The 16,837-nt window shown below is 43.0% G+C and overlaps 1 protein-coding gene across 1 annotated transcript; it reads right to left on the minus strand.

Annotated features, from left to right (window-relative positions):
* Positions 1–730: 730 nt before the first annotated feature.
* On the minus strand, positions 731–16,732 carry LOC139991309 (uncharacterized). The gene is made up of 10 exons (XM_072011268.1): positions 16,175–16,732; positions 11,970–13,573; positions 11,288–11,474; positions 6,026–6,198; positions 5,838–5,900; positions 5,265–5,392; positions 4,830–5,195; positions 3,289–3,632; positions 2,746–3,012; positions 731–2,652 (listed from the first exon to the last, which is right to left on the minus strand). The coding sequence occupies exons 2-10, from the start codon at positions 13,563–13,565 to the stop codon at positions 2,216–2,218; spliced, it is 3,561 nt and encodes a 1,186-aa protein (XP_071867369.1). The 5' UTR covers positions 13,566–13,573; positions 16,175–16,732; the 3' UTR covers positions 731–2,215.
* Positions 16,733–16,837: the final 105 nt, after the last annotated feature.

A 16,837-nucleotide genomic window follows, 5' to 3' on the forward strand; every position in this document is an offset into this window, starting at 1 on the left:
GATTATGTGAAATTAATGTTACGTACAATGGTCTAGGCTCTCGTGTGTGCGCGCTGCACACGTTATTGCGAAAGTTCAACGATCGTGCTGTCTGTTGCGAAATCTCATAATCTGATATTAGCCAACGCGCACGGAGCGCGGGAGTTCACTAAGAAAATTGCTGACAATAGCGGTGCTCGTTATAGATCCCGCATTCCTCGTTAAATGCTTACCTGGGCGTGTTTCAGTGACATATCGGTTGCGATAAAATCATTGACCTGGGGACAGTCAGTGTCGTGTTCGTATCCGTTTCTTTCATCGATGGACCAACCGATGAAATCAGCAACCAAAAATAACAGTTATTTCCAAAGTCTGTATGGCGCGTTCCTGACAAAGCCACGTTTCACGAAATGCTACATATCGTGTCAATCGTTTCCTTTTAACGCGCAACTCACGAAAATACTAAAATTATCTTAGGATTTAAATTAGTTGACTATGAATTTGTAGGACTTTCGAAAAACTCGTTCGATTTCCATTGATTCTCAGTTGGTTTTTATTAGTTTATTCAAGTTAATGGAAAAAAAGAGCAGCCATCCTTTTCTATAGCTTTTTAAATGTAGCTTTTTAGGTACAGGTTATGATGCTCGAACGAAGCTTGATGAAAGGCGAAAGAACGTTTTGCATATTAATTTCTAATTGTTTTCGTTCTTTCGTTTCATTGCTCGAATATAATTCATCGAGCGACACGTGGTTTCTTTACAAAACAAAGCTTTATTCTTAATCATTGTTAGTTACATCGTTCGACAATGTATCGGACTTGCTACGTATCGCTCTTAAGGTACACTTTATCGAGTAAACAACGTTAAACTACTCCCCTAAGCTGGCCTTGTCTCTTTCGTTCTCGAATGTCGATTATAAAATATGCATCTGTTTTTATGTGCTATCTAACGAACGGCTGTTAACGGTGATAGACTTTACTTCTAATTTGTTCTACTTTATTCACTCATTGTCAGTAAGATCAATCTTCTTTACTATATCGTTCTTGGTCCACTAGGATTGTATGTTCGAAAGCGAATGCGGCCCTATAACGTAAAAAGCTCGACGAAGCTAACACAGACCACGAACACGGTTGCTCGTTTATTCGTATACTACGACGCGTGATAAATATCTTTCTTAAAAGATATCGTAAAATTCCGAGTGTATATATAGATTCGTAAAACTCAGACTTCGTGCAAAATTATGGACGTGCGAAAACATCTTCTCTCATCCTTATATGGTTTTGAGAATGGAATTGAACGTTCGAATGGCAGTGATCGAGAATTCATGGTGAGCTTAACGTGCCCAATTTTGAACTTATTATCGAATGGTAAACATTTTTGCGACAATCAACGTCTAAGTGCGAAATCGAGCTGACGTCTAGCGAGATATTGGCAAGAGTAAAGCACACGTTTGTACATGGACGTTTCTAACGAATCGCCAAAGTAAAAGTCTCCGTCGAGGGGTAAATTTTACAAAACAGAACTTTGGAAAATGTATCCCTTTCTTTTCGTTCATATTTTCACCTTCTCTAGAGACCTTTTCTTTGGCATATTATCTATGAGACTAATTTCATCTCCCTTTTTCTTCCTCTCTCTCTTTTTCTCTCTATATATATATACGATCATTTCCAACATACATTAGCGATTAATATTACGAACAACATGGGCGACATCGTTTAATTAATAAAAATACATCGTTACGTAGGATTTCTCACATATAGAATACTCTGACGTAGAGTTTACTCTTCGTGATCCTTTTTCAGACTTGTAATAGCGCGTGGAACGCTGGAAAAGGCGTAATCCGACGCGGGAATTTCTCATTCACTTACGCTCTAACGATTAAGGTTTACTTATACTATCGTACCACAAATCACATCACTTAGGTTCTATTACGAATATGGTAATCATAGATTTGCACTCGTATCACCATCTTTGTATTCTACAATTTCCTATCTAGTTCACACGGAATAGTTCGTAGATCGAGTCCTGAACTCGCAAGATCTCCATGGTAAATACGAAACAACGGACTACGGGGATGGCCACGGTTCTCTCAGCAATTCTTTCTCCTACGTATCAAAGCATCAAGTTGTACTGAATCGAGGTTCCGGTCTTTGCTCTCCCCTTACATCGTTTACCACTTAATATAATACTACTGTTTCTCGACAACTATCTCGTTATTGGTCTAACGATAAAAGCGATCACACGTTAACCGGTCTAACGTTGTCGTCGGACTGTTGTTGTTCGCCACTTTGCCAACCCGAGTCCAACGTCGTCGAATCACTCAAGCAACACTGAGGTGTTTCTTCTTCCTGACTGCTTCTGTAATCCCTGTAATCCCTTCCCCTTTCAGTCTCCTCCTCCCTGAAGTATCCAGAAGTCGCTGGACCTTCTTGAAGCTGCTCGTCGTCCTTCGACGTGTAGTAAGAGTATCGGCCTTGTTGAATGACCTCGTATTGCGCATCAGGCGCTAGAAAAGGTCCTCTGGCGCTTCTGGGCTCGTCACTGTTCGCGTAATTGTCGGATGGTATGTCACCACCGTCCGATGGCAGTGGCAGAGGCATTCTGGATCTCTTTGACAGCTGTCGTTTACCTAGACGAGCTGCCAAGTAGTCCACGCCCTCTGAATGCTCCGTACCTATGAAAATCGGGGTGAATGATCAGTGGCAATGAGTGGCGAGCTATCTTAGTTCCCTTCCAATTGTTCAATCTTCAGAGTGTCGTTATATACCTTCTTTCTCTACGGCCAAATCGTAGAAACTACTCTCAGGCCCGCAACACGAGGACACATCACCGAAGTACAGTTCACTTTCCGACTGTTTTGGTCCAGGATTTGCTTCCTGCTGGAACGCATTGTTCTCTACGCCCTTCAGAGGCTTCCTGGTTCGTCTGCCTTTCATAGTGCCCTCGTTTCCTCCCTCTGGATCGGTGCTGTTCGAGATTTCTTCGGCGTTTTCGTAATTATCCGATGGCCGTTTCGCAGATCGTGATCTGTGATCTGTGAAAATGGTGATTTTGTATTAGATCTGTACTCGTGAAAGTAAAACTATGGAAGTTAAAATAACGGCTTTTACAACGAAGTAGAAATAAACCGGCGAAACAATTTAATTTTCCTCGCGGACTAAACAAAAGCTTCATTCTCATTATCGATACAGTAATATAAACGTTCGCTCAATTCTCCCCGTTACTCAACCACACGAATTCATACTCCTACGATTATCGAGCGTATTTCTTTCTTCAAACTTCAATCTTTGATAAACATTTAATTGCTCACCTTCGTTGTTCTCGAAGTTCTCTATCCGTTTGGCAATTCTGGGCCTTTGTTCCGCAACTTGTGGTCGCCTAGCTGGGCTGTTAGGGTCGCTATAAGGTGGCGGAGGACCCCATAACGGTACTGGAGTCTCTAAAACACTGTAAGAAGCCGTACTAGGAGTGTACGGACCGTTCTGCGTGTTTAATACAGAGTAAGGACCACTCGATTGAGAATTAAGAACGCTATAGGGGCCATTCGTATTTTCCACGTTGGCCTCGGTTTGTCTGGTCTGAGTATGAAAGCCATAATTCGAGTCTGGACTCGGAGCTGGCCCTCTGGATCTAGACCAAGGTAGCCGCCATCTTCTGCAAGGTAAAAAAAAACGACCTTTGAATCTACTGCGACAATTAACATCGTATCTACTTCATTGTCTTATCGCGAAAGAAACGAATTTCAAGCACACCGAACGTATTTCCTACGCGCTGGAATTTCTGTTCCCATACAGCTGAATATTTCGTAGAAAATGTTACAATGGCCGGCGCATTAATTAGAAGGCACGATCGGAATTTTTCGTTGTTAATTTGGCCGAAAGCAAACTTCAAAGAACGGCTCGTCGTTCGTCATAATTTATTTCTGAAACGGAGGAATCCCTCCTCTAAATGTCAGAAGAACAGAATGGAATCCCGGCTTAATTAATGCCATACATTAGCGGATTACCAGAATACAATGTGTCCTGGGAGCCTGGAGGGAGCGTTGCCTCGTTTACGGGTTTATTGCACTCCGCTACCGATATTCGTGACATTCGTGAATGAAATCTATTGAATATGTATCATTACGCTCGCAGGCAAATGCACCGTGCGCATTTGAATCGCATCAATAATTTCTCAATAAAGCTCATCGGCCATCGCGTCCCGGTATTGAATTCGTAACGATTCCGTAACAGTCCTCGTCACGTGTGCTATTATTATGTGTAGTTTTACGAAGGCAATTTAAACGTCGTTAATTCACTCAACGGTGTCGTCCGATGGTTTAACATCGAGTCAATAAAACGCGTTACGTTTTCAAGGTTAGATCGATTAATATTTCGAATGTAATTTCATAACAAATATTGGTACATTGTAGCTTTACAATGTACGCTTGTGTTCGCAACTACTGGCGCATTCACTCGTCTCGTACCAAACGTGACGCTTATCTAAAGCACGAGAATATCAAAGAATCAATTACTCGATCAGAATTTTATATTCGTGCAAGATTTGCGATCCAATATATAGTGCAATATATATGCAATATATAAACACAAGAATTACAATGATAAGTAAACGTATAATAATTATGTATCGTTGTTTCGACAGTTTTTTAATATAAACCCTACCTAATATAAATTTAAGGTGGAACAGATATGCTTTGAAATTGGAAATACCCTATAAAACCACTGTTATTAATGACACGCGAAAGCTTTAAATACAGCGAAATGTGATCTTCAGGATTACATCGTACTTCGACTCTCCGGATTTGATTATACTCCCGACTTTCTCAGAATTCGATTTTTCGAGTGTACAAACCTGGATGGCGCCAAATCGGGATTCGGCGTGTAGAGATTTCCGGGGGTCTGCGCCCACCAAGGACTAGCACCGCCGCAATCGTTGCAACATCCGCAGGAACCAGTCGTCGGTCCCACGGTGCCTCCTTGGCCGTACAGAGATCTGCATCTCAGTTCCAACTGCTCCCAGTACATTTTCTTCTTCTCGTGACTTAGCAACTGATACACCAGCATGCACGAGAATATGCAAGCTAAGATTCCAGCGACCGAAACTCCAAACAGAGCCCTGAGACAGGCGTGTAGAGCGCCGTGGACCGCCTCGCAGTGGGGAGTGCCTTCGAAGAGAACTCCAGGATCTCCTTCTGGCGCCCCGTAACACGTGCACGACCTGTCGTGATAATTATCGAATAGAAACTATCTATCCCGCCGCCGTGTAAAAATAGACGAATATACCTACCTCGCTTTCACGGTATAAACGCATTTTCGAAGACCTTGCAGCCGGGACATGTGTATCACCGTCGTCGTTACGGTGACCAACACGCATACCAACGCACATACCACTCCAACAGATCCACAGACTTTCATCTACAAAATATTAGCATTTTAAGGAAGGGATTATATCGGTGAGACGATATTATTTTGATTAGGCCATCCCATAATTAACGTAGTTTACGATTGGGTTAAGTTCGAAGCAGTGGGATTTGTGGCTATCAGATATTCATACGATTCTTATCTGCGTAAGTTAATCTATCACAAGGATCCTATTTATAAGTAGGAGTAAATTCCAAGATGCCTTCAAAGAACAATGTTATAAGATCATCGTCTCTTTCTGCCTTGCAATCTATAAAGTTGATCGTGTGCGGATTTAAAAGAGCAGATCTAATAGAAAAATGTAAAAAATGATATAAAATGGGGGAAAATTTATTTGCAGCAATAAGTAATTTTTGATCTGTATCTGATATACGAAAACCAACGACCGTATTAACTGGTCATTGATAACGATCCGATAGAATCTTCACCGCGTGCTTACCAAAAGTCCGTATCTGTGCTTCCGTCTGGCGAGTAGCATCGTGAATAGACCCATTAGAATTAACTGAAAATTAATACGAAATGCAGGTGATCATTTGCAGTAGTTTAAATACCTTGTGTCTTCATTGTTTCCGTACGCGGTCTCGTTAAAGGGAGATCGGTTGATAGACTCCGATCTTTGCCTCTTACCATTATGCCAGGAATGTAAGATGGTACAGTCTCAAAGAGAGCTAAACTGGCCGTGTGGGCTGAAAGGACCGCGTGTACCGCCAAAAAGAGACTACCGACCGCAGCGCTCAACCCACCACAAAGGCAACAAAGGACAACGTACTTCTTGCAGCAACCACCTTCCCCCGTGTGGCCTGTAAAATTAAAATCGGTCACTGCACTGATAGTATGGAAGCGATAGGCGAGGAATTAAAAAGGGAAAGGAGTATTCGGTAAAAGGGGACCGGAGTGGTATGCTTCGAAAATCCTCAATGAAGCGCTTCGAATATTTTCATCTTTGAAAAAGAAAAAAGAAAAAAAAAAAAAAACGAGAGAGTGCTAAGACGACGGTCGTAATATTTCACGTCGAATCTTTCCGCCACGATCGCTTCAAAGGATGCCTCTAAGAAACACGTAATAGCTGGAAGGATATCTTTCGGTGGCCAAGCGGAATCTTTTGTACGACTATCGACCCTTTTCAGTCAGAAGGTCCTGCAAGACTTATTCCCATCGCGCGTTGGCTCCTTCTTTCACGGGATAATGATTGTCCTTGCGTGAGAACCCAACAACGGGAGCTTTGATCCGAGTACAATGGGAAACGTGCCTTGAGCGAAATTCTGCGAATCTTGTTAGTCAATGATTACCCCTTAGATCACCTTAATTCTCTTCCCCTTTTAGCTGTATGGATATTTTAGAAAAAGGAAATTATTGATTATGTTCATTTCTTTCGAGCGTTAATGCCGTTAATGTACCGAGCAATAGTGCGAATAACTAAGTATTGTAGTAAAATACAGCCTACAAAATTGTCCTCACACGCCGCGGCGCATCGCACAAATGCTATTTTTTACGATATGTGGCCGAGGTATTTCATTCTCAATCAGTCGGGCTCAACTTTTGTTGTCGAAACTCTCAATTGAGCCGACCACGCTGTATTGGAAATTCCTTCAATGAATGTTGAGCGTTGGGAGCGTCGACGCTACGTCGCTTCAGAAACAATAGCGGAATCTTTCTCTTTCTTTCTTTCTCTCTCAAAAGAGAATCGACAGAGCTGAACTTTTTAATCAGGTTTCCCATTAACAAAGGAGGGTACTGTGCCCTTCTGTAGCGCGGATCCGGAGGACAAGTGAAGAGATCATCTTCTGTAATTAAAAATCTAATTATTTTTCTGCCAACGAGTAAAATCTATGAAGATCACGCGGCTCTGGCGCCAAATAAAAAGTCCTCTCAACCAGAGACTGTTATTCTCACAGTTCCACTCGATTCCCGAGAATACAGTAGTTCTGCTATAACGAAATGGTCAACGCAATCGTTCTCGTATTTTGACATACCTGGCCATTGTCGAACTTCAACAAATAGACTCCAAAAGCAAAAGACGAATTGGAATACCTTTTTTCCCTAGGAATCTTCTTCCCATTAGTTTTGTCAAAGAAGGTTTACCAAAATCTCGTTCCCAGTGACTCATAAATCGTTTTTCTCGAAACGAATGTAAGCAACCTTGCTTCATGCTTGTTGTGCTCTCTATTGAAACTATCACGGAAAACCGTTTTACCAGATTCCTCCGAATACCTGCTACTTCTCGTGAATACCAGCCAAGGTTTAGGATTGAATTGTTAAAGTGTACCTTTGCTACCTGGACTGTTAGAGTTACGACCTGGTGAATCGTAGGTTTCGGAGTAAGCGGAGCGAGACTGGTATTTAAATGCCAGCATTCAACCACAATGTGTTTCAAGGGTAAAAGGAAATGGCTGGTTCCCAGATTTTCCTCGAAACGCTCTTTGAACGGACGAGCTTTTCTGTGGATAAAATGCCTTCGATTTTTTACTCCCAGTTCAAACCACGCAATCTTTCCAAGCTTGCTCTCTAGCTGAATTCTTGATTATATTAGAAATTCTAAAACTACTTAATCTACGATGTATTGAATTTTAAAGCTTTTTATCGAGTCAGCTCTTATAGAAAATCAAACGTGTTTTATTAAGAAGCCTGTCGATATCTATTTATACGGCAACCTTTTGTTATCCACGTGACCTTCCACGAGGCTATGCAACATATCTTCCCGTCGGTAAAAATAGAACGTGGATGCTAGAAAATGCACATTCCCTATTTGGAAATGTAGTAGACTTCGGTGCGTTTAAGATTTATATCGCATGGAAATAATTTAGAAATATTTAATAGGCGAAAGAACCGGGAAGTTGAAAATCGTGACGCGAGTCAACATTTTCGATTCTTAAAAACATCGTCTCTTTAGTTTTGTAATCAATTAAGTCGTTAATTTAACTTTGCGACGTGTTATGTGCTCGTGATATAAATTGGTATAACGAATTACTTACAACAATAAATATTGTAATATAATATAATAAAATATAATAAATAAATAGTATATCTTTGAAATATGTAAGAAGCGCGTTTCTTCTTCTACCAAAAAGAAACGAATGTTTGAATGGATTACTTTAATGACTCATTGTACCAAAGGTAGCTAATGGAGCAGCTAATATCAGATTATGCGGGCACGTAGATCGGTGGTACAGACTGGGGTTGGAGGGCCGATTGATAAATTAACAAGAAGGGTTAATCGGCATACCGCAGGGGTGAGGGTAATGCGATCTCGGGAAGTATGCGTGGTTTGTCAGATGTGGCAAGTGGGAATGCGAGTGTGCCGCCATTGTGATTGGATAACCCTGGTTATCCATCTCCATTTCCATTCCATGTCGACACCGGACTATCTGCAGCACTGGATATCCATCCATTTTCTTCTTTGCAACTTGCACTTTAAAGGAAAAGTTTCTTGGATGTTTTCGTCACTCTTTTGTCTCTTCAAACCAACATGTGTCAGACACAGTATCCTTCGTCATCGAATATCCGACGTTATTAAATATTTACAGCACTATTACACGGTTATTTCTTCGATGTATTTAGAGTTTAAATCACAAAGAAGAAAAATTGTATCAACTTGCGTTAAGAAGAAATTACAACGCACACTACCTCCCTCGATAGTTTATGTATCACGTTTGCGCATCACACGAGTTTCTCCACGAGGGGATGTTTTTCTCAAGGTCAATTCTTTATCGTGCACTTTCTCATTAATCGGTCCACCTTCGCGTATGACGATCACCAATGTCAATTATTTTTATATCCGTGGGGTCGACATTCGACCTATTCTTGCGAGAGATTCTTGAAGGTATTTTGGACAACACATCGTATATCGATGCTAGTATATTTCCAGCTATTCCTTGCTCTTTACACTCTCCGTTGGATACTTGGAAACGAATGCGAGAGCACAACAACTCGAGAGGCACTCCACGAGATCTCTGTTGGCCCGCACGTTGGCCGAGGTGTCCCACAGGTGGTGGTGGTGATTTCCGAACGAAGCTGAGGCTTAGGATTCCTTCGAAGGAACATCCAAGATGACATTCCTTGCGCAGCCATTCACCAGCCAGCTTTGATGAATAGCAGAGAGGGCAAAAGTATCCTGTTGGTCGAATCACAGCATTCTTCGTCACGATGCTTCTGTTCTCGGTTGCTGCGAGCATCGACTGGTCGATATACCGTGACGATTCGAGCGACTCGACGCGGTCGAGGGTCGAAATTCCACGGGGGTTGCTCCTCGAAGCAAGTAGAATCGGTCAACGATGCGTTCCGGTGTCGATAACGCGTGGCCGCTATTGATAAAGGGGACAGCAACGATGGTAGATGCGGTCTTGCTCGTCATCCTGCTGATACTGCAGACATTCTGACGATCGTCAGGCGAGATGACTAAGGGTGGAGCTACGGGCTACCATCCCCGTGTACGTCTAATTTCAACCGAGTTTCAGGAAATACTGTCCAACTGCGTGACATGCTCGCTTTAAGCGGAAATCAAACGGGGATGGGAAGAGTGTTTCGAACACAGGCGATATTGTATATCCGCCATTCAAATTGGCAAGCCAACGTGGAAGAGATATTGATTCGGTGTTGCGAGAGATACAGTGTTCGAATATTGTTTCAAGTGTTTCTCTTTATATTCGCTACTTATGTACCACGGTATAATTGAGGAGCTTTTTGGAAAAAGGCTTCATCGGTCGATGCGTTAAATCGACTAACTCGCTTTCGAAGATTTACTTCTAGCTTTTTAATTTCAATTACGTTCGAATTGATAATTATCGTGGCTTGTTATTTCGTCCAGTCGCGGGGAGACGGTCGCGTTATAGCGCGTCAACGCGAGTCGTAAATTCCCGCTACGATTGCACGAATCGACACCACGAACAGGGCGATCACCTTATTTCTTGTGGGAGAATAAAGGGTGATTGGGTTGGAATATAACTGGACTTCACAGTTTTATAATATATGTATATTTATTTGTACTGGATTACAATAGTTAACGTGAACCGAACGTGTTTGAATTCGTCGTGTCGGAAAGCGTTGTGATGGACCCGAAGGTTGTTCGATTTGATAGTTAGAGCAACGAGAACTTGACTGAGTTATGTTAGAACTTGACGGCCCGATGAGTGTTAGAACAGTGACTGTCCGAGGGATATTAGAACAGTGATTGACCCGTCTCATACTATTTGGGAAGAAAGCTCGATGTGGGTGTATCCTTGTTGAACTAAGAACGCGGATTCGTAGTTCACACTTTTCGGTAGAAAAGTGAGGGTAACGATCCGCGATGATCATTGGTTCTAGCCAATGTCAAGAAACAAAATACAAGGAGAAAGTCTCCTGCATTTGTTGCTCCTGGGTGCCTTTGTATCTGGGGAAAAACCTGCTATTTCGCTGGGCACATCTGCTTTCTCCGTAATGAGTGAGAGCGTGCAATAAACCTAAGAGACCACTCAAAAACCGAAAATGTTCAAAAGAATGCAACTTTATGGATAACAGATGTGGGCTATGGTGGTTCCTTGGGTTTATTGCGGGTCAGTGTGACGATGTGCAGGCCTCGGCGGCGCAGGGACCGATTCACGCGACGTAACATGGCTCTTGCAGAACTTTGCCATTTCTATATTTACGAAATGAAGAAAAATTTCGTAGCAAGTCAACTATTTCATTAGAAAATACACGCGGCACCTATATATATCTGTCACAGACTTACAAGTTAATTGAATTTAAATTTAGTTAGAGGAGGGTTCCCAAGTTGCGTGAATTCAAATAATCTGATCAAGGTTATTAGACATTTTTCCGTCAGAAAGCTCGTCAATTTATTACAGCGTTTTGAAAGAATACACTTTCAAATGATTATAGTTGTTATGAAGATAAAATAAGGGAAATGCTTACATTGATTGACGGACGTAGTTTCGTATCGTCTAGTTGGCCTAGGGGGTGGCCGCGGAGGAAGCGCTGGAGGTTGATGCGTTCTTGATGTCACTTCAACACCTCCGTCGCTTTCACCCTCCTGCCCCCTCTTGTTCCCACCGGTTTGCACCACGTGACATTGGCATTTACTTTTCGACGGAGCCGAAACCTTAAATTCAAAGGGCAAAAATGATTTTGCGAATGACACAAAACTGTAGTTACAAAGTACATGCAACAAAGTTGCTTGTCACTAGTAAATAATTAAATTATATTTATCATACTGTTGTCACGCCAGTAAATTGCGTAATGAAACGTTAATAGAAATCATGCGAGTAACAGTTTTGCATCAATGACTAAACGCGATAATGATTAACGATCGTTGTCGTCTACAGACGTAGTTAGATTTTGGTAAAATATATTAAATAGTTAAAAAATTCGAAATCACTGAAAATTGAATTTTCTACATTCAGATTGCACTTAATTGTGTCTAAAATATAGTAATTATTAAGATATAATAGTCAACAACCGAAACAGAATTCTGTTTAGATTCTGTGTCTCTAGTTACTTTTATATAAAAATTTGAGTTTGCACAAATACGCGCATAATAATAACTATTTCTCTTAAATTAAATTCTAATTTCCAAATCTATATTTGACAAGAATACCTGTATCGAGTCGACTCCGATAAGAGACGTATTTTTGGTATCGTTATTCTGCGTGTGCTGATGTCCATGAGCATGCATGTGCGCGTGATGATGTCCATGGTGCTCCAGGCTGGACGGAGCTCTGTCTCTTTGCCTGGTATCAGGGTGGCTGGAATGCAACGAATGCACTTGTTGTAAATGGTGATGATGATCGTGGACGTGATCTAGGCGACTGTGTGTTCTCGTATTGGCGTTCGACGAAGAAGACTCGCAGGATATGCCAGAGCTGACGTGATGATGATTTACGCTCGAATGTCCGGTCAAACTTCCCGACGAACTACCGTGATGATGGCTAGCTAATGGCGTAGTCGAGAGACTGCTATTCGCATTGACCACGTGTCGATGAACGGCGGGCGAGCCGCCATGATTTAACATGCTCGAATTCGACGAAGCCCCGCTCATTGCACTGGAAGTGCCGTGGTGATCACTGGAGAAACCTGAGTTTGAAGGGTAGTGACTGGTCAAGCCGGTGCTACCACCGAGACGATGATGACTCGTCGGTGAGTTTCTGTGTACCATCGTAGTAGATGTTGGTATTGGATTCGAATGGTGATGAGTATTCGGATTTCCGGCTGCAGCTTGGTTTCCATGATTTGCATTGGGGCTACTTAAAGGACCAGAGTTTCCGTGAACGTGGCTGGTTAAGCTCGGCGCCAGATTTGCATGATGGTGCGCTGCTATTCCTTGCGGACCATGCGGATGATGCACGGTTGCCGGACCGTGATGATGGGTCACGTTCGTTGCCTTGGTGTTCCCGTGATGATGATGAGTGTGTTGTCGCTGGTGCTGCTGAAATCCCATCAATCCATCTGCAACGTCCAAATTCGTAGTGCTTCGGAAATTGTCGGCGTGCTTGTGCACGTGCGCGTGGGTATCACCGTGGAAGTGTCCGTGGACGTTACGTTCCGGCGACGTCGGCTCGTGATGGTGTTGATAAGGATTCAGAACCTGCTGAATATTCTTCAGCTTATCTTTGCCCGAAGCGGCTGCTTTCTGCGATAACCCTGTGTGATCCTCGAGCTGCTTGTCCAGATCTTTCGCGGACGTCTCGAGCAACGCCGAGCTAGACTCCAACAAAGGACTAGGGCTAGAAGTTAGGCTGTGTTGGTTGTCCTGTAAGTTGCCGGATTCCTGAACTCTTCGTGCAGCCTCGAACGCCAAGTTTCGAGAGAGATCCAAGTTCCTTGGACTGCAGGAAAGATTGTGACCGTGTCTCGATAGAATCGCGCTTTGACCTTCCATCGATCTCGTATTCGGCGATAAACCGGCCTGATGCTCCAAAATATCGACATTCCTCGTATTCTCTAAATTGATCTGTTGGCTTTCTTGATGAGATAGCGGACTTTCGAGTCTTCTTATTGGTTCGAAAGCACTCTGAAGTGCCTCTAAACCCCTAGGGAGTTCTTGGTTGTTAGAAATTCTTGTACTTCCCACGCTCCTCTCCGCCCTGTCCCTCTGCGTTCTCATGGAATCCATGCTACTCATTGCGGAGCATTGGCAAGAGTGTTGCGGACTTTCCGGAACGTCCAGGTCGGTAGTTAATTGCGGTTGGGACATTGTAATACCTGAAAATACGATCGTAGTTGCGTGAACCGATCCGTTACCAACGGACAATTAATTATCGTTGAAAATTCGAGTGGTGAAACGACGGCGTAATGGGCTTTCATCGATTAATCGTCTATCGAAGGATCTGAGAATTCGAGAGATACGCCGCGGCACGTTCGTTTTCGCGATCGCGATCGATCACGAACCGTTCGCGGATCAGTCGCATTTCTCACATCTCGTCGGCAGCCGATTCGTTTCCATACAGCCGCCTCCGTTCCACTTGATAAATCGTCTTGGATTACAAAACAGCGGAAGTGTTCACGATCGCGAAATAAAAGCATTTTCTTCTCTGAAAATATTCACAGTCCGCGCCTTCCGAATTACGAATTTCAATACTTTTCGCTCTTTCCATTCAAAAGTATTGGGGTTAAGTTGGGGTATTTTTCCAACAACCTAACAGACAAGTAAAATTTCTGTACGTGGTTCTAATTCTACGATCAAGTATCGTGCAGTAGCTGTAATGTCATGGAATCGATCGAAAAAGAGAGTCAAGAGGTTCGCGACTTGTTGATTATCTGTGAGAAGATGGCAATCAGTTAAGAAACTAACGAATCTCCCAATTACGACGTAACGCGGTATCCGAGTAATGGAACGATGCTAACTGCGGATATCGCATCCGTTCCGGACACGGAAATGCGGAAAACTTTCGCAGCCTATTAGCGCCTTCCGTCGTTAAAACTTCTCGAATAGCTTTCAAGGAACTTATATAAATATCTCGGTGAATATTAGACGATTCTTCTCGAGTTGTGAAGAGTGGCTTTCAATGGTCCGGTATTGTACTTATTCGAAAGAATTCTACCCAACAATTCGTTCCATATTACCTTGTTAAGAAATTGTTACGAGTTCCGATAATAACTACCATCGACAACTATCGCTGTATTCTTCTCAAGGTGTCAATTAACGATTTCGTGTATGTACAACTTGCACTCGAAAGAAGAGTTACATGTCATGTGGCATACAGGTTCTATGGGAGAAATATATGTAAGGATCACCGTCGCCATTATTACGATAGGTAAATTTAACATCGTGTCAGCATAAAGCATCGTAATTTAACTAGACCCATATACCTATACTATCTCCTATGAATATTTGTACATGTAAAATTGTTTCAGACGTATCAAATATATTTCAAATGAAATTCTTGATACGACAATGACATTTCGTGTCTTTTATAGAGGAACAATTTTAAAATTCAATATTTTGTCAGTCAGTTTCACGTCAAAACTGTCTTCTTGTCTGATTTTATGTTTCTGTCGTTTTCTTGAATATTTAAAAAACGATAGGAATATCGATCGAGGAGTTCGAGCAAGGCCGGATGAAAAGTATTTTTAAAGGGCAAGTCGCGAGACAGATAAGCGAGAATAAGTGTATTATGAAAAAATATCAACCTTCCGATGGAATTGCATAAAGTATCCAAATACTTATGAACAGTGGCGTACACGAATGTTGAAAATCGGATTTTACATCGATGACATGTTATTAAAAATTCAACACAAAATCATCCTATTATTAGTCTCCTTATAAACCATTATCGGTGACAGTAAGCAGATCGACTTGTGTCTACTTTAAAGGAAAATCTGCTTAGGCTAATGGTCCCTTGCGCTTCACCTGCAAAATCGATCACATCGGTCGCTACCTTAAAGCATATTTGGTATCGAGCATCTAGTTGCAGGTAACCAGCTCGAAGTAGTTCTCGTAAGTCCAACCGGTGGACTCTTGGCCACTTACATTCCTCGTATCTCGTTATACGAGCGCAAAGGCTCTGAAGGCCATGGTCAAGTTCGATGCCGATGGCGTTGCTCGGACGCGGTTAAGTTTTTCTGTTGTTCGACGATCTCTCGATCGAACGAAGAATGGGAATACTTCGCGGCACGTGGATTTAATTTCGTTCAAGCAGAAAACCAACGATCCCCTCCTCTTCCTCACGAGTTGCCCGCTGTTCCAGACGATTCTCACGGAATGCCTGACTCGTCGAAAAACGTTCCTCGCGGTGTTTATATGTAAAATGTCCTGACGCTCGTGTAACTAAGGAGGTTATGGTGCTCGATTGATAGGTGGCCAAGTGGCTGAAAATTGTTTTCGCTTGATCTTCTATTCGCCGAAAGAGAAAAGCAACAGAGAGGCAAAAATATAATTTCGATTCGAAGAGATAGAAGATCGCTGATGAAATCTACAACGGTTTATCTAAAGGTTAGACGCTGCTAATTTCTAACATTCAGATAAGCTATCTGCTTTGCTCCTTTTGCTACGAATACCGGTTTCACCGTCACGTATAAATGGAACGCTTGTGTCAACAGCTTCGACTTCGTCACGAAATTTTCCGATATCGACACTTGCACCATTGTAAAGTTTAAATGACTTGTCTAACGTTACAGACTCAAGTTATTCTTTCAAAAAGAAAAAAATCTCGAACGAATCATGCGAATACCTGCTACTTTCGATAAATTTTTTCGCTGTTCAGATTCCCTGGCCGTTTCGTTTACACGGGAAAGCTCGAGCAAATTGCGAATCCAGTATACATCGCGTACTCGTACTAAAAGAAAGAGATAGTTGCGGCTCACCTGCGCGATCGAATATTCAAGTGCTCCCGTCTGCCGGATCCTCTCAATCACTGTCTCCCGGTGACGCTCCTTCCGCATGCCCGACGATCGGAGCACGGATCTGTACACGAGGCAGAAATCTATTTTCGAAACGAACTCTCTGTTCCTTGGTCTTCCCACTGGAATACCGCGCTACGTAAGTAGGCGTGCGCATTTTTGAAACGTTGAAGCACGCCTGGCGCCAAAAACGACCACCGTAGACCCCGGTGCACAGTACCACGAAACCTTTATCACATGCACGTTCCTCTTCTGGCTGGTGTCGGCGAAACAGTATTCTCGTTAATTCGATTCCGAGAGACGGTTCGCATCGCGTCGCGTCTCGTGTAGCATCGCAACGGCACACAGCACAGCACGGCACGGCACGGCTCGGCACGATCACACGACGGTCCCACGGGGACGGGTGAAAACGAGCGACGAGGCTCTATGGAAGAAAGGAAGCAACGGTGGATAGGAACGGAGCGCAATATCGTGAGAGACTGTTCTTGCCTTCCACCTTCACTGGCAGCCGTTCTGCCTTGGAATGTGCCTTTGCCCCCTCTAACCCCTCTCCGCTCCTACACCCGGCGCAGAGCTCGAATGAGGGGCCCTCAGGGCCCCGACTCTTACTCCGCAGACCCCGCTCTC

The sequence above is a fragment of the Bombus fervidus genome, chromosome 10 (assembly GCF_041682495.2).
Source record: "Bombus fervidus isolate BK054 chromosome 10, iyBomFerv1, whole genome shotgun sequence".
In the NCBI taxonomy this organism is placed as follows: domain Eukaryota; kingdom Metazoa; phylum Arthropoda; class Insecta; order Hymenoptera; family Apidae; genus Bombus; species Bombus fervidus.

Bases quoted from the DNA above. Each gene is read 5' to 3' on its own strand.
- LOC139991309 (XM_072011268.1), bottom strand. From the start codon at position 13,565: ATGTCCCAACCGCAATTAACTACCGACCTGGACGTTCCGGAAAGTCCG. The intron at 5,393-5,837 runs GTAAGCACGCGG...AATATTTTGTAG, and splicing joins AGCACAGATACGGACTTTTG to ATGAAAGTCTGTGGATCTGT. The intron at 3,013-3,288 runs GTGAGCAATTAA...CCATTTTCACAG, and splicing joins GAACTTCGAGAACAACGAAG to ATCACAGATCACGATCTGCG.